At 43.5% G+C, this 27654-nt stretch overlaps 1 protein-coding gene and 1 pseudogene across 3 annotated transcripts in view; both read right to left on the bottom strand.

The window, feature by feature from the left end:
* The window catches only part of elp2 (elongator acetyltransferase complex subunit 2), a 128544-nt gene extending 111853 nt beyond the window's left edge, over nt 1–16691 (bottom strand). For 2 of the 3 annotated variants that reach the window (XM_063043841.1, XM_063043843.1), the window contains exons 1-4: nt 16560–16691; nt 9263–9341; nt 5300–5370; nt 4367–4523 (exon numbers count right to left, since the gene is read on the bottom strand). In XM_063043841.1, coding sequence (XP_062899911.1) covers nt 4367–4523; nt 5300–5370; nt 9263–9341; nt 16560–16691 — 439 coding nt within the window. The remainder of the gene's footprint in view (nt 1–4366; nt 4524–5299; nt 5371–9262; nt 9342–16559) is intronic. The other variant, XM_063043842.1, reaches the window with a different exon arrangement.
* On the bottom strand, nt 2367–2460 carry LOC134344630 (U6 spliceosomal RNA; annotated as a pseudogene).
* Nucleotides 16692–27654: the final 10963 nt, after the last annotated feature.

The raw sequence follows: 27654 nt of genomic DNA, 5'->3' as shown, positions 1-27654 counted from the left end.
TAGGTTGTGACAGTTAAGGCATTAAAGTGGAATTAAGGGGGCCAAAAGAAACATTCTCCACACCAGCAGTCTAAACCATTGACACCAGGCAGGATGGATCCACAGATGCATGTTGTTTACACCGAATTCTGACTCCACCACCAGCAAGTCACAGGAGACACTGAGATTCATCAGAACATGTGAGAGATCTATTCCTGCTGTTTTAGAGTTATTAGCACAATTTGGTCTTTTCTCAGGTTATAAATTAAATCTTAGTAAGAGTGAACTTTTTCCGATTAATAAACATCTTCCCTTATATTATAAATTTCCATTTAAATTGATTAATAATTACCTTTCATATCTTGGGATTAAAATTACTTGTAAACATAAAGATTTATTTAAGACTAACTTTTTACCATTAATAGACCATATTACTCAACTTTCATCTAAATGGTTTCCCTTATATTTAACTTTGATTGGTCGTATTAATGCAGTTAAGATGTTTTTTTTGCCAAAATTTTTATATGTGTTTCAGGCATTACCAATTTTCGTTCCTAAATCTTTTTTTGATAAAGTCGACTCTAAAATTTCTTCATTTATTTGGCAGAATAAGAATCCGAGACTGGGTAAAATACATTTACAGAAAGCTAAGAGAGATGGAGGTTTAGCATTACCTAACTTTAGATTTTATTATTGGGCTATTAATATTCGACATATGAAATTTTGGTTACTTGACCGGGACATACTATCTATTCCTAAATGGGTAGCATTGGAATTACAATCTGTTCAGGGTTATACACTTGGTTCTATTTTAGGTTCATCTCTTCCTTTTGATTCGAAACGCCTTAAGCAGGTCTCTAACCCGATCGTTAAATATGCTTTGCGTATTTGGTTTCAATTCAGAAAATTTTTTGATCTTAATCAATTCGGGTTAGCGATTCCTATTTTAGGTAACATATTTTTTCCTCCCTCTTTTACGGATCGCGCTTTTCAAACTTGGAAGACTAAGGGTATTTTACGGTTTTTGGATTTATTTTTAGATGGTTCCCTTATGTCTTTTGAACAATTATCTAATAAATATAACTTATCAAGAATACATTTTTTTAGATATTTACAAGTTAGAAATTTCCTAAGTACTATACTTTCTTCCTTTCCAATGCTTCCTCCTATATATATTTTAGATTCGATAATTAACCTTAATCCATGTCAGAAAGGTGCATCGGCTATGATTTATAATATTATTATGAAACTTAGGAAAGCTCCATTTGATAAGATTAGGGTAGATTGGGAACAGGAATTGGGGCTTACCATTTCTGTGGATGATTGGGGGCAGATTTTACAATTAGTTAATACTTCCTCTATTTGTGCTAAACATTCCCTAATTCAATTTAAAGTGGTTCATAGAGCACATATGTCCAAAGATAAGTTAGCGCGTTTTTACTCGCATATTAATCCTTTCTGTGATAGATGTTCGGGGCAGATAGCCTCTTTAACTCATATGTTTTGGTCTTGCCCTACTTTGGAAACTTTTTGGAGAGATATTTTCAATATTATTTCTAAGGTATTAAATATAGATATCTCTCCTCACCCTATTACTGCTATCTTTGGACTACCTAAAATTTCTAGTAATCTTTCCCCTTCAGCCCGTAGAATGATTGCATTTCTTACTTTAATGGCGAAAAGATGTATCTTACAACATTGGAAAGAGCTTAATGCGCCAACTACCTTTTTTTGGTTTTCTCAGACGATTTTATGTTTGAATCTGGAGAAAATTAGAAGTAACCTTTATGATTCTTCATTTAAATTTGAACAGATTTGGGGACCTTTTATTCGATATTTTCATTTAATGTAATATTTACCCTTCTTGTTTTTTTTTCACTGTTTTAATGGAGGTCGGGATTGAGGACGTGATTTTAAGTTTAACTCTGTTTGGTTTCAAGTTAGCCCATTGCTTTGCTTTGCTTTTAGTTAGTTGCACGGTGGGTTTTTTTTGGGGGGTTTTTTTTTTCTTTTTTTCCATTGATATATATAAAATCTAGTATACTATTATGTTATCTTGGTTTCTTATGCTTAAATTACATTGTTTGTAGTATTTTCTTTTTGGTATTGTTATCTTTTGGAATTTTATTATACTTTAACATTGTATTAATGTTTATATGGCTTACCTTTTTTGTATACTTACTCAATAAAAAGATTTAAAAAGAAAGAAAGAAAGAAAGAACATGTAATATTTATCCAATCTTCATCTGTCCAGTTTTGGAGAGCTTGTGCCCACTGTAACCTGAGTTTCCTGTCCTTAGCTGACAAGAGTAGAACCTGGTGTGGTCTTCTGCTGCTATAGCTGATCTGCTTTAATGGTCAACGTGTTGTGGACTTGGAGGTGCCCTTTTTTAATGGAATGCTTCACGAATTTGCATGTTATCCTTGCAAATCTTCTCTGTATCACTCCAATTTTAGTATCAGTGCTGCCAAAGTGAGCACCTCTGCACAGTGGGCTCCAGCACATGCTTATTTGAGTTACTGTTGCCTTCCTGTCAGCTTGAACCCGTCTGGCCATTCTCCTCTGACCTCTTGCATTAACAAGGCAGTTTTGCCCACAGAACTGCTGCTCACTGCCTTTTTTTTGTTTTTCACATCCTTCTCTGTAAACTCTAGAGATTGTTGAGCATGAAAATCCCAAATCAGTACACAAACCACCCTGTCTGGCACCAACAAGCATTCCATGGTCTAGTCACTTACGTCACATTTCTTGCCCGTTCTGATGTTTAATTTTGAAAAACAACTGAACCTCTTGACCATGTCTGCATGCTTTTATGGACTGAGTTGCTGCCACACGATTGGCTGATTGAATATTTGCATGCAAACAGGTGTAAAAGTGGCCACTGAGTGCATGTCAGAAAGCACAAAAACCCCACTACAGCCCCGGAGAACCTCACATATTCCTCTCGGAAGTCTAAATCCACCATAACTTTTTGATGCAAACACGAGGAAATCTGCAGGTGCTGGAATTTCAAGCAATACACATGAAAGTTGCTGGTGAACCCAGCAGGCCACGCAGCATTTCTAGCAAGAGGTACGGTCAACGTTTCAGGTCGAGACATAACTTTTTGACTTTGGTTTTCAGTCAATTTTTCATCACTGTTGTATCACTCACTTAATTTACTGTGTTTTAATTTTTGTAATAAATCTATTCAAATGTCTATTTGCATGGCCAATATCAACCCTTATAATCAACAGTTGCAGTTATATCAGTGTAGTAGATTAAACTAGTCAAACATAAATCCATGCTGACATCTTTGTCATTTTCATCTATAAAGTCTTTAAGTATGAACTGTTTCCACAAAACAGCCTTTTGGCCAATGTGAAGATGTCAAACTAAAAATAATTCAGAATTCACAACTGGAAGCACTTTGACTACTAAGCTCCTCAAACATTAAGAACAAAAAACCTAAAGTCAAAACAATAGATAACCATTCAAATAATTCTGTGTTCCAAAATGTCGTCTAGCAAATATGAATGCATGACACATGTCGGTAAGATAATCACAACATTGTTGGTCAATAAAGGTACTGATGCTAAGTGTCAACACAATGAGGCAATGAAATATGCATTTACCCTCCTATTCCTTGCGCATCAAACACACATGCGCTTTCTGAGCATTACAGATCTTGCCCCACCTTTTGTGCGTCATGGATCATATGTTGACCAGACAGAAGCAGGACAGAAAATTTCCTTTCCTGCAAGTCATTAGTTTCATGGTCACTTTTACTGATCCTAGCATTTTAATTCTAGTTTTTATAATTAACTTAACATTCCCAGCTGTCATGGTGGGGTTTGAACATGCCTCTAGATCAAATTAACCATTATATTACCATGTCCAACAGAAAAATTACAATGCTTAATCAATATGGGTCGCCATGGTAACACGGTGATTCATGTGACACTATTGCAGCTTAGGTGTCAGAGTTCAGAGTTTAATTTCAGCGCCGTCTGTAAGGAGCTCAAACATCCTCCCTGTGAATGCATGAGTTTCATCCATGTGCTCAGGTTTCCTCCCACATTCCAAAGATGCACCAGTTAGTAGGTTAATTGGTCATTGTAAATTGTCCTGCAATTAAGGTAGGATTAAACTGTAGGGTGGTGCAGTTCACTAAGGCCAGAAAGGCCTGTTCCGCACTATATCTCTAAACAAATAAAATAAACAGAAAGTCTTCCATATTCAGATTAAAGATTAAAATGAAATTTTTAAAACATATACAGAGCACCCACTGTGACATAAAAGAAAGTTAAAACAATAAAAAGACTGCTTCATATTCTGCTGATATTTTGCATGCCATATTTTCACAACTTTTGCAACATAAATTAGAAAGTAAAATTCATACATTACCCACACAACCTTGCTTTCTCCATATTTTAACAGAGGAATCTGCTGCTGCTGAGGCGATCAACAATTTTGGACTTTGATCTTGGCCATTCGTTTCATATATAGCAGTTACAGCACACACAGCTCCAGAATGCCCTCTCAACCAGGTGGATGCTGCAAACTGTATACAACAGTGAACAGTGTTGATGAAGAGGCACAACAATACAGCAATGAGACACTAAGAAACACTGTACAAGCGCAATACATAACTGGAGAACAATTTGTACATCAAGGTCTTTAAATTTGCTCCACTTGGTCAAACAGCATAGGCAGGTCAGTGAAATTAGAGATGCTGTGTGAGTGAGATATTGCTTGTTGCAAAACAAATATTCAGGGAAACTTACAGAGTTTATGAAGGTGCATGCCAGGAAAGTGATGAAGAAGGTTTTGGAAATGTATGAAATGATAAAGGTGTCACCAAAGATTTCACTAAAACATCTGAAGGGAAAAGCAAGGAGATAGATGGAGGTCATTATCTTTTCTGGGTTATGTATTCACTTATTAATGAAGCTGGCCTGACGTTACCAAAACCTAATGTCCAGATGGCCGAAACAAGGAAGAATTTTTGAGGAACTCTGGATAAAGGATCTGGAGGAAAACTTTTATTTACCTAGAGGCAGGCAGGAGTGTGCAGAAGAGGTACAATATTGTAAATACACCACTTGGTATACTTCTTACAATGCGAAAATACTTTTTCTAAAGGCCACAATATATCACTTCAGAAAAAGAAACGAGGAAATTCAAAGACATTGTTTCTAAATTCTTGTACAAGAACGTTTTAACAATAAATTGCTATGTTGATTTGTATTTGTCATGTCTGTAATGTAGAATCATACTTTCCTGAAGTATGAGAACCCGATGAAAAAACGTAGATACTTCAAAACCTGAAACTCTTACTTTAGAATTTTGCAACTCCCAAACAATCAGAGAGTTATCAGATGCTCCAGACACCAGCTCTACCTCCGGATCTGGAACATAAATATTTGAATTCAGTTCTCAGTAAATCATTCGATTCTAAGCAGAATAAAACAATAGACACAGACCTTAGCTTATTTCCGAGCATCAAACAATTACAGGCAGCCCCCGGGTTACATGGCCAAGTAGTTAAGGCATTCGTCTAGAGATCTGAAGGTCACTAGTTCGAGCCTCAGCTGTGGCAGCGTGTTTGTATCCTTGAGCAAGGCACTTAACCACATATTGCTCTAGTGTCTGTGCGAGGAATGGCGCCCCACACAAGACTTCCAATCTGCGCCTTGTAAGGCATGAAAATGCCTGACGCAGGCCTGTCACGGTCTGAGTCAACGTTCCCTCGACGTCCTCCTCATCCCCCATCCCCTACCCACCCCCCCGGGGTTACAAACAAGATCTGTTCCTAAGTCTGTCTTTAAGTCAAATTTGTAGGTAAGTTGGAACAGGTATATATGGTACTTATTTAGCATCAATTAGTCAAATGTTTGTCTTAGTATATAGTATATATTTTATACTACTATATAGTATAATAATATAATATATATTTTATAGTACTATATATAGGCATATTACACTGATTTTGATCGTCTAACCAAATTATCAATATCCTTTCCATTTCAAGTCGGACGTTCTTAACCCGGGGACTTACTGTATAGCAAAACCTTCAGCATCAGATTCTACACCTGGATCACTGATCAACAATATTTATTTTTAAAGTACATTATTCCAGAGCAAACATTGCTTTCAGATCTAAAAAAACTTGAAACAACCACTTCCACATTATTGTATACAGTTTTTGGCTCCTTTGTTGCACAGAAATCATGTGAAATGTACCTATAGTCTCCTTTTTTTCCAGAACAGGCTGCAAGCTCGTTATATAAAATTCTGGAAACACATAACAGACAACAGGCTGAAAGGTTGTAACCACTGGTTAAAGATCCAAAGACAGTAAGATTTAAGATGCAATGTTGGCTCTGAAAAAATTCTTTACTCAGCAACTTGTGCACATCTGAAGTTCGCTACATTAAAGTATTGATGATGATATTTAAGGCCTGCATTCCCTACATTTATCCTCTTAAGCCATCCAGTGCCATGGGAAAGTTAAGTAGACATAAAAATTAAATGGAAATCCAAGAACAAGGAACACTAAAACCTGTCTCTTAAGTCCTTATCCTCTTGACTAGGTAAGATATAAAATAAAACATCTAAAGGAAAAGTAAAGTTATTCTGAATCTCAAGTTCGTACTCTTGTAATTCACTAAATATTACTCCCAATGATACACCGTTGGAGGCGGGTCTAAGGATTGGGATCCAGTATGACCTAGTTGAGACAAAATGCCCATATGTCTGATGTAAATAACTGTATGAAGTCAGATATTAGTTGGATAATGTATTGGAAATTGCACAAGATATTCTCAAATTAGTCTCGAAGTTTATATTGAATCAAACATATCAAAGGAGATCAGAGCTTCATTATTTGATTAAATTTATTTTTTCCTTTACTTTTTCGATGCTCCTTACTTTTCTAAGCAGTTATAGAAACATAGAAACATAGAAAATAGGTGCAGGAGTAGGCCATTCGGCCCTTCGAGCCTGCACCGCCATTTATTATGATCATGGCTGATCATCCAACTCAGAACCCAGCCTTCCCTCCATACCCCCTGACCCCTGTAGCCACAAGGGCCATATCTAACTTCCTTTTAAACATAGCTAATGAACTGGCCTCAACAGTTTGCTGTGGCAGAGAATTCCACAGATTCACCACTCTCTGTGTGAAGAAGTTTTTCCTAACCTCGGTCCTAAAAGGCTTCCCCTCTATCCTCAAACTGTGACCCCTCGTTCTAGACCTCCCCAACATCGGGAACAATCTTCCCGCATCTAGCCTGTCCAATCCCTTTAGGATCTTATACGTTTCAATCAGATCCCCCCTCAATCTTCTAAATTCCAATGAGTACAAGCCCAGTTCATCCAGTCTTTCTTCATATGAAAGACCTGCCATCCCAGGAATCAATCTGGTGAACCTTCTTTGTACTCCCTCTATGGCAAGGATGTCTTTCCTCAGATTAGGGGACCAAAACTGCACACAATACTCCAGGTGTGGTCTCACCAAGGCCTTGTACAACTGCAGTAGTACCTCCCTGCTCCTGTACTCGAATCCTCTCGCTATAAATGCCAGCATACCGTTCGCCTTTTTCACCGCCTGCTGTACCTGCATGCCCACTTTCAATGACTGGTGTATAATGACACCCAGGTCTCGTTGCACCTCCCCTTTTCCTAATCGGCCACCATTCAGATAATAATCTGTTTTCCTATTTTTGCCACCAAAGTGGATAACTTCACATTTATCCACATTAAATTGCATCTGCCATGAGTTTGCCCACTCACCCAACCTATCCAAGTCACCCTGCATCCTCTTAGCATCCTATGGTTAAACCAGAGTCGTTCTTTATCCAGCTGAGATATTGGCCACAATTTGCTTTCACCTCTATCCTCCCACCACACATGGACAAACAGATACAGAACCACAAGGTCACTTTTACAGTTGCTCAAAACTCCAGAGCCATCATGATTTAGACAGCACATCACATTTTATGAATGTTCTTACTGGGAGAGCAAATGAGCAAGGGTGCAGCTTTTAATCAAAATTAATGGCACTGATGACTGCAAAATCTGAACCGTTAATTAATTCTGATTCAGAACTCATAGGTAAATGTACCCTACTATGTATTCAAAATACATTGTTCTGGACTGCATAATTCATCAAAATCATTAACAGGCATTAGATTTTTGGCAAATTTAAACAAATACCAAAAAACAAATTCACAAGCATTAGAAACTGTAAACACTGAAGGCCTGAAATAAACAATGCTGGAAAATGTTAACATGCGGCACATCATTCGTGGAAAGCAAAACAGAGTTAACATTCAATTTGAATTGTTAACTGTGTCTCCTTCCTCGGATGCTGTGTTGGCTAATGAATGTTGAGCATTTTGTTTTATTTCAAACACATAAATGATGTCTAAACTATCACAAGAATATTCATCAACGTTTATGGAATTTCTTAGAATCATGCTTTTTTCCTCCATAAACACTAATCAGCAAAAATAAAGAATACAGGTCCAGTTTCAAAGTGATAATTCAAGAAAGGTTAATTTGTTCTGCTGTTAAAGCAGTAACAGCAGGAACTATTATAGACCAGATCACGCTGGCTTCATCTCCATGTCCAGAATGGCCACAGTATGATCAGAGACAAGGTGCCTTTCTCCAGTAAAAAAACCACAGGCCACAGCAAATTTGACAACCAGTAAAGCCCCATCTATAACTTCCCAGTTAGAAGTAATAAAAGGCTAAAAATATCTCAAAGCACTTACAAATAAGTAAAAACGCAATTTAAAATAAACTGATTATGTTCACATTTAATTCTTTGCCCTACAATCCCTAGTGAAATGAATGAGTGTCTGACTTGACACAAGGTTTGGCCAAGCATAGAGCCCAAATGCTTACCCATTGTAAATGCTGCAGAATCTCAGTCATAATGGACTCCAATGAAATAACCTATGCTATGTCCAGCGACAATCAAACTGGATCTGTCTTTGAAATCTTATAGCTAATCCTAGACTTCCATATTTGATTGGATGTGTAGAAAGTCTAGAGCTTACTGCCATTTCAATGACCAGTCCACAGTGGCACTGCTCCAAAGTGAAAGCAATAGTCAGCAAGATCTAGCCAAATATTCAGGCCAACGCTTAAGTGTCGAAAGTTTAAAATTTAGTTATGTAAACAATAATCTGTAGATTATTCTATTATCAATATAATGTATTATGAATTTAGGATTAACTTTCAACAAAATTTTTACTTCAGATCTTTAAAAAGCTATCTATCAGCACTTACCACAACCCTCTCTGTGAACCCATTGCACACAGTTAACTCTTCCTTTATGTCCATTCAGAATTTCAGTCACACTTAGTTTCTGTTGGGTCAAAGATGCGTATTTATATTAAGATTCAGTTAATAACGATTAGCTAACAAAACCTAAAAAATCATCAGATTTCTATTGAACAACTACCAAAGAGACTGAATGCACATGAGTGCACTCCCAATAACCAGAGGGGAAAGTACAAGTACACAAATCGCCCTGGATTAAGAGTAAAGCTTTTAGAACACAGAACATAGAACAGTATAGCACAGTAGAGGGCCTTCAGTCCATGACTTGATTAAGGTACTCCAAGATCAATCTAACCTTCCTAAACACATAAACATCCAGTTTTCTTTCACCCATGTGCCTATCTAAGAGTCTCATAAATGTCTCTGCCACCAGTGGCAGGGCAGTGGGGTCCACACACCTGCCACTCTGTGTAAAATACCCACCTCTGATATAGCCTTTATATTTTTGCCTGTAACTCAGCCTTCTCGCTCTCAAAATAAGTATTAAATGCACATGTATTATATCCAGTCTTTGCATTTTTTTCCCTTAAATTCAGGTGATTAATTAACTCTGGTCCATTACGTTTCTCCAAATAAAAAAAATCCAGTTTGTAATTGCCATTTGCAGATATACCCAAAACTACTGCCACTGTTGCTACTGTTATGTGAATTGTTCCCATTGGTCTCCATGGAGTTTTAATTTTCAGAACTTTCTGATTTTGCACTTACTTCTTCAACATCCCTATTATTATATTTGCCAGTAAATCTCTATCAAGTCAAGACTCTTTTTCAATACTTTGAACCCTTCTTTCCAATTCCCTATCCTTTCGAAAGGTTATACAATTTGTTATATTTATCTTTCCATCTCTTCTAAAGGCCCAGATTTTCTAAACAGCTAAGGAAACACAAGTTTCAAGAAAGTGAAATTCGCATTATTTCTTTCTCATATTACATGCAGTCATGCACAAAGCTAGCTCTCAGTTTTCTCACTTTTCATATAGCTGTTCTTCTACTAATTTATGACAATAAAATTTCCGTATTCACACCACTATCGTATTTCCCTATTATATTACTTCCTGCAAAAAGCCATGGTGCCATATTAGTTAAGATAAAAGTTATCTTAACTTTGCAAAAGGTTGTTCTCAAATCTAAATTGAATTGAATTTATTACTTACATCCTTCATATACGAGGAATAAAAATCTTTACGTTACATCTCTGTCTAAATGTGCAATGTATAATAATTTATAATAAATAGTATGTACAACAGGACAGTCAATATAACATAGAAATACAATTGTATCAGCATGAGTTAATCAGTCTGATGGCCTGGTGGAAGAGGCTGTCCTGGAGCCTGTTGGTCCTGGCTTTTATGCTGCAGTACCGTTTCCTGGATGGTAGCAGCTGGAACAGTTTGTGGATGGGGTGACTCTGATCCCCAATGATCCTTCAGGCCCTTTTAACACTCCTGTCTTTGTAAATGTCCTGAATAGTGGGAAGTTCAAAACTACAGATGTGCTGGGCGGTCTGTACCACTCTCTGTAGAGTCCTGAGATTGACAGAAGTACAGTTCCCATACTAGTTAGTGATGCAGCCAATCAGGATGCTCTCAATTGTGCCCCTTTTGAAAGTTCTTAGGATTTGGGGGCCCATACCAAACTTCTTCAACCACCTGAGGTGAAAGAGGTGCTGTTGTGCCATTTTCACCACACAGCCAGTATGTACAGACCACGTGAGATGCTAGGTGATGTTTATGCCGAGGAACTTAAAGCTGTTTACACTCTCAACCCCAGATCCATTGATGTCAATAGGGGCTAGCCTGTCTCCACTCCTCCTGTAGTCCACAACAAACTCCTTTGTTTTTGCAACATTGAGGGAGAGGTTGTTTTCTTGACACCAGTGCGTCATTAGCAAATTTAATTAGCAGATTAGAGCTGTGGGTGGCGACACAGTCATGGGTATACAGGGAGTAAAGGGGGGGACTTAGTACACAGCCCTGAGGAGCTCCTGCGTTGACAGTCAGAGGGGTGGAGGTGAGAGAGCCCACTCTTACCAACTGTCGGCGATCTGACAGGAAGTCCAAAATCCAGCTGCACAAGGCAGCGTGAAGGCCGAGGTCTCTGAGCTTCCTGTCGAGCCTGGAGGTAATTATGGTGTTGAATGCTGAACTGTAGTCCAAGAACAGCATTCCCACATAAGCATCCTTCTTCTCCAGATGTGCAAGGATGGTATGTAGACCAGTGGCGATCGGTTGTGTCAGTAGGCGGATTGCAGGGGGCCCATTTTGGGTGACAGCAAGCTGCAGATGTAGCCCTTGACCAGCCTCTCAAAACACTTGCTTATTATTGAGGTGAGTGCAACAGGACACCAGTCGTTCAGGCATGTTACCTTGGTCTTTTTTTGGTATTGGGACAACGGTGGATGTTTTGAAGCAGGAGGGCACTCTACACTGGGAGAGGGAGAGATTAAAAACGTCTGTAAACACACTTGCCAGTCGTGCTGCGCACATCCTGAGTACCCAACCTGGGATGCCGTCCGGTCCCACAGCCTTGCGACTTCGCAGGAAACATCTGCGTTCTTCAGCCTCACAGATGACCAAGTTGCAGGTTGCATCAGCAGCTTTCTTCACAGGCTCAGTATTGGCAACATCAAACCAGGCGTAAAAAAGATTTAGCTCATCTGGGAGAGAGGTAGCAAATCCTTCCTATACCAAGCTTCTCTTAAATCAACATTATTCTAACTGTAGAATCTTTACTCATTATCAATATCCCAGTATTTTTCTCTTTCCTCTAAATTAGTCATCGATATACATGGTTGACAATTCCTAGATTTAATTTTTTTTCTTCTTCTCATGAGTACAATGGTGAGTCATGGCAGAATAGAAGTTTAGATAAGGTAACTAAAAGAAAGACAATTTCACTCAAAAGTGATCCCAGTTTAAAAAAAACATTTACATCAATCAAAAAGCAGCCAATGTATTAGATCGCAACAAACTTTCATTATTGTTTTTCATGTAAAATTTAACAGCTTTGCTTTATAAAGTGCCTTTAAAATAATAAAACATTCTCAGAGCACTGTAAGGAAAAATCTGCCACCAGAAAGAACAAATTAAAATGAGCAGAGAGATTGACAAGTGTAACAGTCTGGGTGCAAAATTGAAAACCTTGAGACTAAGTATCTGAAGTTACAGATCTGCAAACTAAAGGTAAAAAATGCAACAGACCAGAAAAGCATAGATATATCGTGGTTATAGAGCCGAAAGATTAATCAGTAAACAAAAAGGTTATAGAAGGATTTGAAATAAAGGACAAAAGAGTTTAAATGCAAGTGTTATCAGATAGGAATCAACGTAGGCCACCACCCACATGATGCAAGTTAAGAGAGAGGCTACTCGAGCAAACCAACACCGCTTAGAGACTAAGCACGTGGTGGGGGGGGGGGCAGAATTAAATCTTGTATGACATGTCTCCATTAAATGCATAGAAGGTTAAAAGGTTTCAAATCAAAGAATACATTCAATCATTTATTAAGAAACTAGCAAACCAAACAGCCTTGAAGTGATAAAACTAATGAAACTAAAACTAGTGATATAACAAAATAAAGTCTTAGCATAATAAACGTACTTAACCTTTCTTCAGTGTAATTAAATGTAATTAGTGATTATAAGCAAAGTTAACCAGTCAACAAAAAATATATCATTCCCAGCTGTCTCTAACTCTGACAAAGCATGAATACTTTACTCTTGGCTTTTTACCATGCCCCTACCCGTGTAACTAACTACTATAATAAACACATAGCACGAAATACGGTGCAGATGGAAAATAGACACATGGCTCCTCCATTAGGTTAGTGGCTGCAAAGTACTGGTTAGGCTGAAATTCATAGAGATGCAAGATGAAAGGTTGGCCTGAAAGACTTTTGGAATCAGATGATAAAGAAATGGATGAAGGTTTCAGCAACAGGTCTTCAGCAAAGGTGAAAATCGCAAATGTTTAGAAATAGAAGCTGGTGATGCTGAAGATGGTATGGGGGCCAAAACTCATCTCTGTGTCAAGGGGAATATCAAGGTGGTAAATGAAATGGCCCTTGCCGAGAAAAATGACGGGAGTCAATGTTTGTGCTGAAATACTGCGATGGGATCAAAAAAAACCAAAGATTTAGTCAGAGAAAGTATTTTAAAAACTAGTGTTGGTCATGAGACAAGCACAACAACAACTCAAAAGGAATGGAGTGGTAAAAGGTAGGTGAGAGCTGCAACATTGGCCCACAAGTGAAATTTCATCTTCTAGTTTCAGATGATGTTGCCGAGCAGAAGTAAGAAGCCATTCCACAGGACTCTCCCAGTACAAATATAACCTTGTTATCAACAAACTGTCACTATAGTTCTCTATAATCAACTAATTATAACTTCACGTGTTAAATGATTGTGCAGTGTTTCTGATCACCTGAGATCGCAAGAGCCAAAAATTGATCACAAACCTTTGTCGCTAAGTGGCATTAAAAGTGCTCCTTATTGTATTTTTAAGAAGAAACATCAATGGGAAATTCTATGACATTAAGCATTCTATTATATCCAAGATGATCCTGGAGTTTCTCAAATTTAAGTTCAATGATACAGAAACCAAGGAATTTTAGATGAAAGGGAGTTTGCAGATGAACTTGAAGCTCAGAACATACAACAGCACAACATAGGAACAAGTTCTTCAGCTACAATGTCTGCACCAAACATGATGCCAAGTCAACCTCATCCCATCTGCCTGCATGCAGACTATATCCTTCCATTCCCTGCCTGTCCATGTGCCTAACTAAATGCAAACCAAGTGTTCAAAGAAAATTTATTATCATGTACTATCTTGAGATTCATTTTCTTGCAGGCATTTACAGAAAAAAAAAGTACAATAGAATTCCACAAGAAACTATACCTAAACAAACACTGACAAGCACCCAGTTTACAAACGATAAACTGTACATATAACGAAAATTGAGAACAAGAGATGGAAAATCCTTGAAAGTTAGTCTGGAGGTTGTAGAATCAGTTCAGAGTAGTGGTGGTTGAAGTTATCCATGCTAGTTCAGCAGCCTGATGGTTGTAAGGTGATAACTGTTCCTGAATCTCATGGTGGGGACTTAAGGCTTCTGTACCTCCTTCCCAATGGTGGTAGCAATAAGAGGGTATGGCTTGAATGGTGAGGGTCTATGATAATGAATGCTGCTTTCTTGTGGCTTTGCCTATGTGGAATGTTTTATCTGCATCCACCACATTCTTGGCTGCTCATTCCAGGCACCTACCATTCTGTATAAAGAAAAAAAATGACCCAGAACTCTCCTTTAAACTTCCCCCCCTTACCTTAAAATCAAATCTCCAGTATTTGGTAATTCCACTCTGAGAAGAAAACTTGTATAACCTACCCTACCTATGCCTGTCGTTATTTTATATACTTCTATCAGGTTGCTCCTCAGCCTCTGAATCTCCATTTAAAAAAGAAATAAGTTTGTCCAATCTCTCCTTGTAGCTAATCATCTCTAATCCAGGCCACATCCTGGTGAATCTGTACTGCACCCTTCCCAAAGCCTCTACTCCTTACTGTAATACAACAACTAGAACTGCACTTGATACTCCAAATGGGGCCTGACCAAAGATTTATACAATTACAACATAACATACAAACTTCTCTATTCAGCACCCTGACTGATGAAAGGATTCACTTTCTCACCAGCGTTTATACCAGTGTCACCACTCTCAGGGAGCAGAGGACTTGCACTCCTAGACCAATCTGTACACAGATGCTCCTAGGGTCCTACCATTTAATGTATACTTTATTCCTGCATTTGACCTCAAAAGTGCAATTTTTTATTTAGAAATGAAAGCAAAAGAGCCTGTAGGTGCAGAAATGTGAACAAGCAATCTGCTCAGGGAACTCAGCAGGTCAAACAGCATCTGTGGGAAGTGAGGAATTGTCCACATTCCTGATCAAAATCTGTAAAAAATGGGACAAGTTACACTTTAACTGGAACCACCATTCTGATGGGATTGCACTACAGACCCCTAAATAGCCATAGGGTCATTCAGTAGCGGATAAACAGGCAAGTTTTTTTTCTTTCCTTTCTTGGTTTCATGGCTACCCAGAGAACTGAAGAATTTCAGAGCTGTATACTTCCATAATAAAGGAACATTTGAAATTACGGAAAGGAACAAAATCAACAGGGTTATCACTATGGATGACTTCAACTTCCCCAATGCTGACTGAGAACTCCTTTGTGCAAAAAGTTCCAATGGAGCAGAATGTCAGTTCGTCCATGAGGTTTTCTTGAAGCAGGATGTGAACAATCCAACTCGAGGGGAGGCAAAATGGATCTTGTGCAGAGCAATGAGCCTGGCCAAGTGACTGGCACATCAATGGGTGAACACTTGATAACCAGCAATCACAGCTCCTTAAACTTTACGTCCTGAAGAACAGTCTCGGCCTGAAAACTGTTTATTCATTTCCACAGATGCTGCCTGACCCGCTGAGTTCCTCCAGCATTTTGTGTGTGTTACTTTGGATTTCCAGCATCTGCAGACTTTCTGGTGTTCATCCTTAAACTTCAGGATAGCTGTGAATAAGGATAACAGTGGACCTTATATGAAAGTTTTAAGTTAGGGAAAGAGCAAATTATGAGGGTAGCAAACAGGAGGAAGTTATTGAACAGATTTGTTTACAAGCAAGTCCACATTTAACACGTGAAGGTTGTTTAGCTAGCTACACAGAGTTCAGGACTGGTTTGTTCCAGTAAAAGGGAAGGACAAGGATGGAAAAGTATAGGAATCTTGGATGAGAAGAAATTAGTTAATTTAGTCAAAAGCTAGAAGGGAGTCAATAAAGTCCTTGACGGATAGGATTAAAGGGAATCCCAGGGTTTCTACACATGGCAAGATAAAATGGATAAGTAAGGAGTGGAGAACACCACGCAAGGGAACTTATGCTTGAAGGCGAAAAATATGGGCGATATCTTAGATACTTTGCATCAGAACTTAGCTAGAACATAAACATTAGTGAGATCAGACTGAAGAATGCTCAGATGCTGGAGATACTTGAGATAAAGAAAGCGATAGTGTCCCGTTTCTTGAAGAAGGTCAAAGTGATTAAGTCCCCAAAGCTTAATTGGATATATTCCATATTATTGAGGTGAGAGATGAGATTGCAGGGGCATGGGTTTGTACTTCCCTGGATTCCCAGCACTCCTAGCCGCCTCTGAATGCAATGGAGCCAGCTCCGATTTCTTTACCTCAGGCTGGTAAATCACGATGGAATGACAGGACGCGATCGCCACACACCCGCCTCGGCCCCATGACACCGCCTGCGGACTCCGGTTCGCACATCGCGCAACGTGCGCCGTCTCCACCACGGCCGCTGCCATCTTCCTTTCCACCTCTGACCCACGTCGGAGGGCGTGCGCGTGCACAGAAGACGAGCTGGCGGGAGCGCGCTCCGGGACGGTGAGGGATCTGGGCGTGCACGCGCTCGTGACACACGACCGAAATACTGTAGCTCATTTAATTCGGGAAGCGCGACGAATGTTGGAAATACTCGGCAGAATTAAGCGGGAGAGAAACGTTTATCGTTTAGCAGAATTTAGAATTTAAGATTACTAACTAATAACCTTGCAAATTGTTTTTTGGCTTTCACATGTGTTATTTTTGCAAAGTGAAAGGCCCACTTGGGTGTTTACTCTCCCAAATAGAGCCCCTAACTTTCCTAGCTTGGTGCCCCTGGGTTGTTCGGTTGGAGCAGGTTATCATTCTCTGACTCGAATCCCAGGATAGCCATCACTTTTGGCTGCAATCTGTGGAAAGAGAAACCAGTTAACATTTATAGCCTTCCACTGAACAGGAATGTGAATGAATTCACAGATCTTGACTTAGATGTAATATTTGTTAAATCTGCATCAAATTGGTCACATGCACACATTAGAGTAGAACTTGGTAATTCTGTGCACATGCTGTGTCTTTGTCCTTATGGATAATAAAGATAGAAAACATATAAAATTGAACAGATGAAATCATTTAGACTATCAGATCCATGGCAGCCAACAAAAGGTCTTTCTGTGCTCATATCAGATTCTAGAGAGAGTGAATATTTAAAGTGTCTGATTTTATGGTTTGTCCTAGAAGGTTCTGAGGTTCTGAGCTTCTTCAGTGTTAGAGCTGCATGCATTCAAGAAAGTTCAGAATGTTTTATCATTCTGATTTGGACCATATTAATTCATGGCATGATTTCAATAAAAGTAATCTCTGGTACCCTTATCACTTGTCTTTAATGAGTATTGTTTTTGATGGGAATAAGGAAACAATGGTTGGGTCTTGGGTTTATCTCCAGAGCTCCTGCAGTGTTGCCATGGGTCTTCACTGATTGCTCTCCAGCAATCAAATGAACTTCTTTTTGTGCTGGGCTGAAGTGAAGCTGGTGGACCATTTCAACGGATTCGCAATACCGGACATCCCACCTCTCCCGGAAGTTCTGGGAGTCTCCCACATATCAATAGTGGCTCCCTGACACCCTGAAATTACATACAATATCCCGAAAATAGATTTTTTTTGAGAGGGAGAGCGAGCATCCTGGTTGATCTCTCTTTGTGCTAAGAGTGGTTCCCAACCACCGGGCTGCGAGGAAACAATATGATTTGGCGATATGAGTCAACTGCACCTTTCCTCATTCCCTGTCACGCACTGTTGAATTTTAACGCACTCAAGGTCATCAGTGACCCAAGACGTGCAAAGGAATGGGTCCGTGACCCATTTGTGAATGTCCCCGGTGAATCATCCATGTCAGCACGGGAAAAAGATCAACCCCTCGAGCTTGCAAATGACGGTGGGCTGAAAAGTATGTTTGACATAACATCTCTGCCGGCATTCCGGATCAAAGTCAAGGCTGAATATCCTGAGATAGCCACGAAAGCACTGCAAATGTTGCTTCCATTTCCAACATATTTCTGCAAAGAGGAGTTTTCTGGAATGAATGCAATGAAAACTAAATTGTGGAATAGACTGGACATAAGGAACCCCCTTCCAATATTGCTGTCTCCTATCACCCCTCGATAGGACCGTGTTGTTGCAGGTAAACAAGCCCAGGGCTCCCACTGATTCAGCGATATTGGTGTGTTGCAATGATTTTATATGTTCATACGAGGAAAATATGTGCTGTGTGTTTAATATCCAAACGTTACTTAAAATGTTATGATGCTATTGACTCAAATGTGACTTAGCGGTGGTTCCCAACCTCCAGACCACAAAGAATGCAGTGGTGGCCGGAACGCGCCCAGCACGTCTTTAAGAAAAAAGCCGAAATAAACAAGCTAATTAATTAGGTGCCCCCGGCACGTAAATGTCGGCCCAGATCAGAGGCGATTGCCGATTGTGTCGTCTCTGATCTGGGCTGAGACTTACGTGCCGGGCGGCATGGCGGGAACACTATATACAAAGCACACTGGAAATAAAAAGAACAGAAGTGAAACCGCCCCCCCCCCATTATCCTAATTAGTATTAACTTACTTTTAATAATGCTCACATTACAACAGATGGGAAAATTTACATCTTTATCTTCACTAACCTGTAACTGAAATTCTCACCCCATCCTCCCGCCACCCCACTAGGGATAGGGTTCCCCTTGTCCTCACCTACCACCCCACCAGCCTCCGGATCCAACATATAATTCTCCATAACTTCCGCCACCTCCAACAGGATCCCACCACTAAGCACATCTTTCCTTCCCCCCCCCCACTCTCTGCTTTCCGCAGGGATCGCTCCCTACGCGACTCCCTTGTCCATTCGTCCTCCCCTATCCCTTCCCACCGATCTCCCTCCTGGCACTTATCCTTGTAAGCGGAACAAGTGCTACACATGCCCTTACACTTCCTCCCTTACCACCATTCAGGGCCCCAGACAGTCCTTCCAGGTGAGGTGACACCTCACCTGTGAGTTGGCTGGTGTGATATACTGTGTCCGGTGATCCCGATGTGGTTTTCTATATATTGGCGAGATCTGGCGCAGACTGGGAGACCATTTCGCTGAACACCTATGCTCTGTCTGCCAGAGAAAGCAGAATCTCCCAGTGGCGACACATTTTAATTCCACGTCCCATTCCCATTCTGAAATGTCAATCCATGGCCTTCTCTACTGTCAAGATGAAGCCACACTCAGGAGGAACCACACCTTATATTCTGTCTGGGTAGCCTCCAACCTGATGGCATGAACATTGATTTCTCTAACTTCTGTTAATGCCCTCCTCCCCTTCTTACCCCATCCCTCATTTATTTTTATTCCCCCCCCTTTTTTTCTTCTCTCTCTGTCCCTCTCACAATCACTCCTTGCCTGCTCTCCATCTTCCTCTGGGCTCCTCTCCTCCTTACTTTCTCCCTAGGCCTCGTGTCCCATGATCCTCCCCTTTCTCCAACTCTGTATCCCTTTTGCCAATGAACTTTCCAGCTCTCAGCTTCTTCCCACCCCCTCCTGTCTTCTTCTATCATTTCGGATCTCCCCATCCCCCTCCCACTTTCAAATCTCTTACTATCTCTTATTTCAGTTAGTCCTGACGAAGGGTCTCGGCCTGAAACATCGACTGTACTTCTTCCTATAGATGCTGCCTGGCCTGCTGCGTTCACCAGCATTTTGTGTGTGTTACTGAAATTCAGCATTTCCTTCAATTACAAATGTAGGCAACAAACTACAGTAGTATTAGCCATACTCATGACTTTGTTACCAACAGAAATCACAGATATTTTCATATCACATGACAGTTGTTACAAATATCTCAAAATATCATTTACGATATTGTGGTAAACCATATATGTAGGTTGTAACTGGGTTAACTGTCTGGACACGCCCCTCTGCTGACTGCCCCTGTGGCTCCTCCCACAGAGTCCTGTAGAAAGGTGTTTTGCCTTGCCCCTCCCCCTCAGTCCGGGGGCAGACACACACCGTGGAGGTCGTGGAGATTGTATTGTACAGTGAATAAAAGCCTTTCAGTATTTTACCAAACCTCAGTCTTTTGGAGTTATTGAAGGTGCTTCAATTTTATTCGCTGCACATCTTAAAGCGTGGAACATACACTGAGACCAGACAAATTAGACCTCAATCCGCAAACACCTGAAGCTGGAAACGCTTTCGAACTCTGGCTGGCCTGCTTCGAAGCGTACCTAGAGGATATTAAAGCGACCGACCCCACAGCGAAGCACAGAGTTCTACTCTCCAGGGTCAGTCCACGGGTCTATTCGCTGATCAGAGACCAGCCGAGCTACAACGGCGCAATGAGCGCACTCAAAGGACAAAAGCTGCGGCCAATAAACAGCGTCTATGCTCAGCACCGCTTAGCGACACGGCAACAGCGGCCCGGGGAATCGAGTGCTGAGTTTGTCTGGGCACTACAGACGCTCGTGCGAGCCTGCAATTGCCAGGAGCTGACAGTGGCGCAGCATGCAAAGCTCCTAGTGAGAGACGCCTTCGTCATGGGGACCAGGTCAGTGTACGTGCACCAGCGGCTGCTGGAAAAAGCCGATCTTACCCTAAGTTTGGCGATCAAGCTGGCTGATACGCTGGAAGCTGCTCTGCACAACTCTGAGGCTCTCCAGGCACACGATCCCCTGATGGCCTTGTGGGCGCCGCAGACCCCGCAACCCGCAGGCGAAGCGACCTCGGCTGCCGCCAGTCGTGAGTCCGCGAAGCGCTACTTCTGCGGACTGGAGAAGCACCCCCAGAAACACTGCCCGGCCCGACAAGCTACCTGCTCCAGCTGCGGAAAGAAGGGCCACTTCGCCAAGGTCTGTAAGTCAAAACCGCGAGCGTGATCGAGCAGCGCCGCGTGCGAGACGTGGGGGTCGCCATCTTGCCTGCCGTCATCTTCCCTGCGCGCCGTCACCACGTGCGAGACATGGGGGCCGCCATCTTCCCTGCACACCGCCACCACGTGTGAGACATGGGGGTGGCCGTCTTGGGTCGGTGCCAGCTGTCACCGCCTACGACCAACGGGTGCTCACAGGGCACCCCACCGCGCTGGACCAAGACAGCGACCCCACCCTGGCTTCCGTGACCCTTGACTAAAGTGCTCCCCACCAGCTCGCAAGGTCAATGATGGACATCCTGGTGGAGGGGCACAGGACAAGCTGCCTGTTTGACACAGGCAGCACGGAGAGTTTTATCCACCTGGACACGGTGCAGCATTGCGGACTCGTGATACGGCCGGTAAGTCAGAGGGTCGCCATGGCTTCTGGGTTGCATACAACAGACATCTGGGGGGGTTGTGTAGCGATGCTAGTGGTGCAGGGCACAGAATATCGAGACTTTATGTTACTGGTCATGCCTCAACTGTGTGCCCCTGTGCTATTGGGGCTCGACTTCCAGAGCCACCTGAAAAGCGTGACAATGAAGTATGATGGGCCCCTCCCACCAATTACTGTCGTAAATCCCCAGTTTTGTAGAGATATGTCACGTACCCCGCTACTGACCACACGCACACACACCAACCCGCACATCCCACCCAACATCATGCTAACTGCCACACTACCGACACCACTTGCAGCCTCTCCACCCTCAGGATCCCTCCCCCACCGCTGTTCGCCAACCTGACCCCCGACTGTAAACCCGTGGCAACTAAAAGCAGGAGGTACAGCGTGGGGGACAGAGCTTTCATTAAGTTGGAGGTGCAGTGGCTGCTCAGGGAGGGGGTCACTGAGGCAAGCACAAGTCCTTGGAGGGTGCAGGTGGTGGTTGTTCCGAACGGGGAGAAGAATAGGATGGTTGTGGACTATAGCCAGACCATCAATAGGTTCACGCAGCTTGACGCGTACCCTCTACCCTGCATCGCGGGTATGGTCAATCAGGTAGCACAGTACAAAGTGTATTCGACCATAGACCTAAAATCCGCTTACCATCAGCTCCCCATCCACCGGGAGGACCGCCCTTACACCGCCTTCGAGGCAGACGGCAGGCTTTATCAATTCCTGCGCGTCCCCTTCGGTGTCAGGAATGGTGTATCTGTCTTCCAGAGGGCAATGGACCGGATGGTGGACCAGTGCCGACTGAAGGCCACGTTCCCATATCTGGATAACATCACCATCTGCGGTCACGACCAGCAGGATCATGACAATAACCTCCAAAAATTTCTCCAAGTGGCCAAAGCTTTCAAACTCACCTATAACAAGGACAAGTGTGTGTTTGGAACCAACCAACTTGCTATCCTTGGGTGTGTCATGAAGAATGGAGTCATTGGCCCTGACCCCGACCGTATGCGCCCCCTGTTGGAACTCCCTCTTCCCAACACCCTCAGACCCCTCAAAAGGTGCCTTGGCTTCTTTTCATATTACGCCCAATGGGTCTTTAACTACGCAGACAAGGCCCGCCCCCTGGTCAAGTCCACCACATTCCCCCTCTCTGCCGAGGCCCGCGCAGCCTTCAACCACATAAAAGGGGACATTGCCAAAGCAGCAATGCATGCGGTGGATGAGGCCATTCCCTTCCAAGTAGAGAGTGACGCCTCCGACTTTGCGCTGGCTGCTACCCTCAACCAGGCGGGAAGACCAGTGGCGTTCTTCTCCCGTACTCTTCAGGGCCCTGAAATTCAGCACTCTGCGGTAGAGAAAGAGGCCCAGGCCGTAGTGGAAGCTTTTAGGCACTGGAGGCACTAACTTGCCGGCAGAAGGTTCACCCTGCTGACTGCCCAGCGCTCAGTCGCATTCATGTTTAATAATCAGCAGCGGAGCAAGATCAAAAATGATAAAATTCTGAGGTGGAGAATCGAACTCTCCACCTACAACTATGACATCATGTATGGGCCTGGGAAGCTCAATGAGCCCTCCAATGCCCTATCCTGGGGAACATGTGCCAGCGCGCAGATCAACCGGCTATACGCCCTACATGTAGATCTTTGCCACCCGGGGGTCACCCGGCTTTTCCACTTCGTGAAAGCCCGGAACCTGCCTTACTCCCTTGAGGAGATCAGGATGATGACCAGGGACTGCCAAGTCTGCGCAGAGTGCAAACCACACTTCTACCAATCTGAAAAGGCACAACTTATCAAGGCCACCTGCCCTTTTGAGCGACTGAGTGTTGACTTTAAGAGCCCCCTTCCCTCCACCGACCGCAATGTGTACTTTCTTAACGTTATTGACGTGTACTCGCGGTTCCCCTTCGCCATCCCCTGCCCCGACACCACTACCACTTCAGTTATAAAAGCCCTGCGCAAGCTCTTCACTCTGTTTGGATACTCATGCTATATCCACAGTGACAGAGGGTCCTCATTTATGAGTGACGAACTGCGCCAATATCTACTGGCTAGGGGAATTGCAACCAGTAGGACCACGAGCTATAATCCCTGGGGGAATGGACAGGTAGAGAAGGAGAATGCCACGGTGTGGAAAGCCACACTCTTAGCCCTCAGGTCAAAGGGACTGCCGGTCTCCCGCTGGCAGGAGGTCCTTCCCGAGGCACTCCACTCCATCCGCTCCCTGTTATGCATGGCCACCAATGCCACCCCTCATGAGCGGCTCTTTTCTTTTTCCAGAAAGTCGACCACTGGGACCACCCTACCAACTTGGCTGACGTCCCTGGGGCCAGTGCTGCTCCGGAAACATGCGAGGAGCAATAAATACTCCCCGATGGTCGAGAGGGTTCACTTACTTCATGCGAACCCTCAGTATGCCTACGTGGTTTTACCTGATGGGCGGGAGGACACGGTCTCCATCCGTGACCTGGCACCCGCAGGAGCACCGGGCCCTTACCCTGAACACTCCGTGGTGACTATTGACCCCGTACCCACCAATGTATGTACCTATGAGATACCGTGCACTCCAAACCCTATACAGACACCACATGACACTCCCATACCGGGCGCGACGCACACGCACGAGGGATTAACAACGCCTAACGTGCTGGCACCTCAAGTCAGGGCAGAGCCAGCATAACCACCATCACCGACGCAATCCCCACTGGTGCTACATAGATCACAGCGACGGACTCGACCGCCTGATAGACTTAACCTGTAAAAATACTTGTTGTAAATATTGTCAGTCACTTCACCCCGCGGGACTCTTTTTTTTAAAAAAGGAGGGGTGAATGTGGTAAACCATGTATATATGTTGTAATTGGGTTAACTGTCTGGACACGCCCCTCTGCTGAATGTCCCTGTGGGTCCTCCCACAGAGTCCTGTACAAAGGTGTTCGCCTTGCCCCTCCCCCTCAGTCCTGGGGCAGACACTCACCGTGGAGGTCGTGGAGGTCGTATTGTACAGCGAATAAAAGCCTTTCAGTATTTTACCTCAGTCACTTGGAGTTATTGAAGGTGCTTCAGGTATGACTTAACACTTCCTTAAAATTATGTACAGTAACTATTAGACACGCTACTAGATCAAATGTGGTCACAGTCCTCTTGTCTGCAGATGTTCATGCCAAGTAACTGGCCAAACATCAGGCGGCCCTGCGCCTAGCAGTTGTTCAGCCATCAAACAGTGAAGATGATTGTTCTCACATTTGTGACCTAGATATAGATGTTGTCTCCATTATTCCCTATCTACAATTACTTGTTGATCAATGTGTAGAAGAGGGTGAGTCATTTTTATTCTGTGTTAAAGTTTTGCAAAACTGGACAGTTGAAATAAGAATTCTTAACTATCCATAAGGCCATATGGCCTTTCGTAATGCCTCATGACTTCATGTGTCTATCCAAGTATTTAAAATCCATTAAAAGCATTAAAACTAGGTTAAGATGGCAGCGGTAACTGGAGACTCTGCATGTGCTCTCCCGAGCAAACTGCCCTCTACACTACCCTATTACCCGAGAAACCCTTCTAAACCTTCAATGTGCTACATCTAGCAAGATCAACAACACCCTGGCAAAGCTACTGACCCAGCTGGAGATCACCGCACTAGAATTGCTTCTTAAACTCAGGACCGCACCTTGACCCGACCAGCGAGGCCTGGTCCGAGGCTCACAACGTTCCCAGAGACCCGCGGTCTGCTACCGTGCCGGAGTGCTTCGAGACACAGCCCATTCCAACCAGCACCTCTCCGGAGCAGACGACCACACAGAAGTGACATCGGAGAACTCAAGGTGCCCTAGACGCTTCCCCAGAGCGACCACCGTAAAGCCCCATTGGTGGACATCCTCAGCTGCCGGAAGTGAGGCCTCCGCCGCCGACCTTGAAAATCGAGCCCGAGGCTCGGCTGGCATGGAGGCCTCCGCAACCATGACTTGGCTCACGGACTTGTTTCAGCCAGGAGCCCGGCCATCCGGGATTAAGTGTCGGCTTTGGGGCCCGACCCAATTGACAGCAGCTGGAAGTGGCAGCGGAGCCTCCCCCATCACTCGACCCGACCCGGAGCGCCCGACAACGCGACCCACCGATCAATCCCCGCGGGACGCGTCCATCAACCTCAAAGAGCTGACAACAACACACTACATCGATGGAAACCTGGAAGGATGCCTATTTACCGAGGAAGCATGGGAAAAGAGCTGGGCTGCTGGTCAGATTGAAGCTGAGGGGCTTCACGGTCCCTATGCCCACCATCCTATTAGCTAATGTGCAAGCCACAGAGAACAAGGTGGATGATCTTAAAGGGAGACTCATCTACTGCAGGGAGATGCAGAACTGCTGTGTATTCTGTTTCACCGAGACCTGGCTCTCCCCTGCCACCCCTGACTGTGCCATCCGACCGGAGGGATTTTTCATCCATCGGATGGACCGCACGGTGTCTTCGGGCAAGACGAGGGGAGGTGGTGTCTGCCTACTGATCAACACTGCGTGGTGCTCGGACACAGTGGCACTGACAAGCTCCTGCGGCCCGGACCTGGAACACCTGTTGGTGAAGTGCCGTCCCTACTATCTGCCATGGGAATTCACCTCGGTCATACTGGCAGTGGTCTACATTCCCCCCCAGGCGGATGTGGAGTGTACTCTGAACATACTGTATGCCAACATCAGTGAACTTGAGACCAGGTATCCGGAGGCTTTGCTCATTACAGCCGGGGACTTTAACCAGGCCAACCTCAGAAAGGCGCTGCCAAAGTTATACCAACATGTCTCCTGCCCCACTAAAGGCCCGAATATACTTGACCACTGCTGCACAGCAGTCAAGGATGCTTACCGTTCTGTCCCACGACCTCACTTCAGAAAATCGGACCATCAAGCCTTACTCCTCCTCCCGGATTACAAACAGAAACTGAAGCTGGAGGTCACGTTGGACAGAGGAAATGGATGAGGTCCTCCGTGACTGTTTTGAATCGGTGGACTGGTTAGTATTCAAGGACTCGGCAGCTAACCTCTGAGTATGCCTCAGCTGTCACGGACTTTATTTGGAAATGCATGGAGGACTGTGTGTCTCACAAGATGATCCGGGTATTCCTTAACCAGAGACCTTCGATGAATTATGAGGTCAAGTCCGTTTTGAAGGCTAGAGCTGTGGCTTTTAGGTCCAGGGATACCAGTCGCTACACGGAATACAGGTGTGAACTCCGGAAAGCCATTAAGGGCCCCAAGAGGCAATATCGAGCCAAGTTGGAAGCCCACGCTAACCAGAGGGATGCCAGTAGACTATGGCAGAGTCTAAATGAGATCACTGGGCGCAAAGAAAATGCTGGGAATATCAATAACTGTGGTGCTTCTCTTCCTGACGAACTTAACGTATTCTACGACAGATTCGAACAGAAGAGGAGCGTCCTGCTCCCTCCGGATGAACTGGACCTGGTGGCATCGAGATTCATCATCGCTGAGGAGGACATTAGAAGGGCCTTCCTGAAGATAAATCCAAGGAAGGCGGCGGGCCCAGATGGCGTCCCGGGACGGGTTCTCCGCGCCTGTGCAAGCGAGCTAGCTGGAGTGTTTGCCGATATCTTCAACTGCTCCTTGCTTCATTCTAAGATCCTCTCGTGTTTTAAGAAGGTAACGATAATCCCAGTGCCGAAGAAGAGCAAGGTGGCATGCCTGAATGACTATCGACCTGTGGCTCTGACATCAATTGCTATGAAGTGCTTCGAGTGATTGGTTATGGCACACATCAACCATAGCCTACCGGTCAACCTCGACGCTTTGCAATTCGCCTACCGGAGCAACAGGTCAATGGCAGATGCCATCTCTCTAGCCCTACATTCCTCCTTAGAACACCTGGAGAATAAAGATGCATACGTAAGGCTCCTTTTCATTGACTACAGCTCTGCCTTTCATACCATCATTCCAAATAAACTGATTCCTAAGCTCCGGAACCTGGGCCCTAGCACTCAGATCTGCAGCTGGATCTTCAACTTTCTCACAGACAGGACCCAGGCTGTAAAAATAGGGGATAAGCTCTCCTCTACAATCACTCTGAGCACCGGTGCCCCACAAGGCTGTGTACTCAGCC

Source organism: Mobula hypostoma, chromosome 3, assembly GCF_963921235.1.
Source record: "Mobula hypostoma chromosome 3, sMobHyp1.1, whole genome shotgun sequence".
Classification (NCBI taxonomy): domain Eukaryota; kingdom Metazoa; phylum Chordata; class Chondrichthyes; order Myliobatiformes; family Myliobatidae; genus Mobula; species Mobula hypostoma.
The sequence above is the reverse complement of the archived record's forward strand: the minus strand, read 5'-3'. Positions and strand labels throughout refer to the sequence as shown.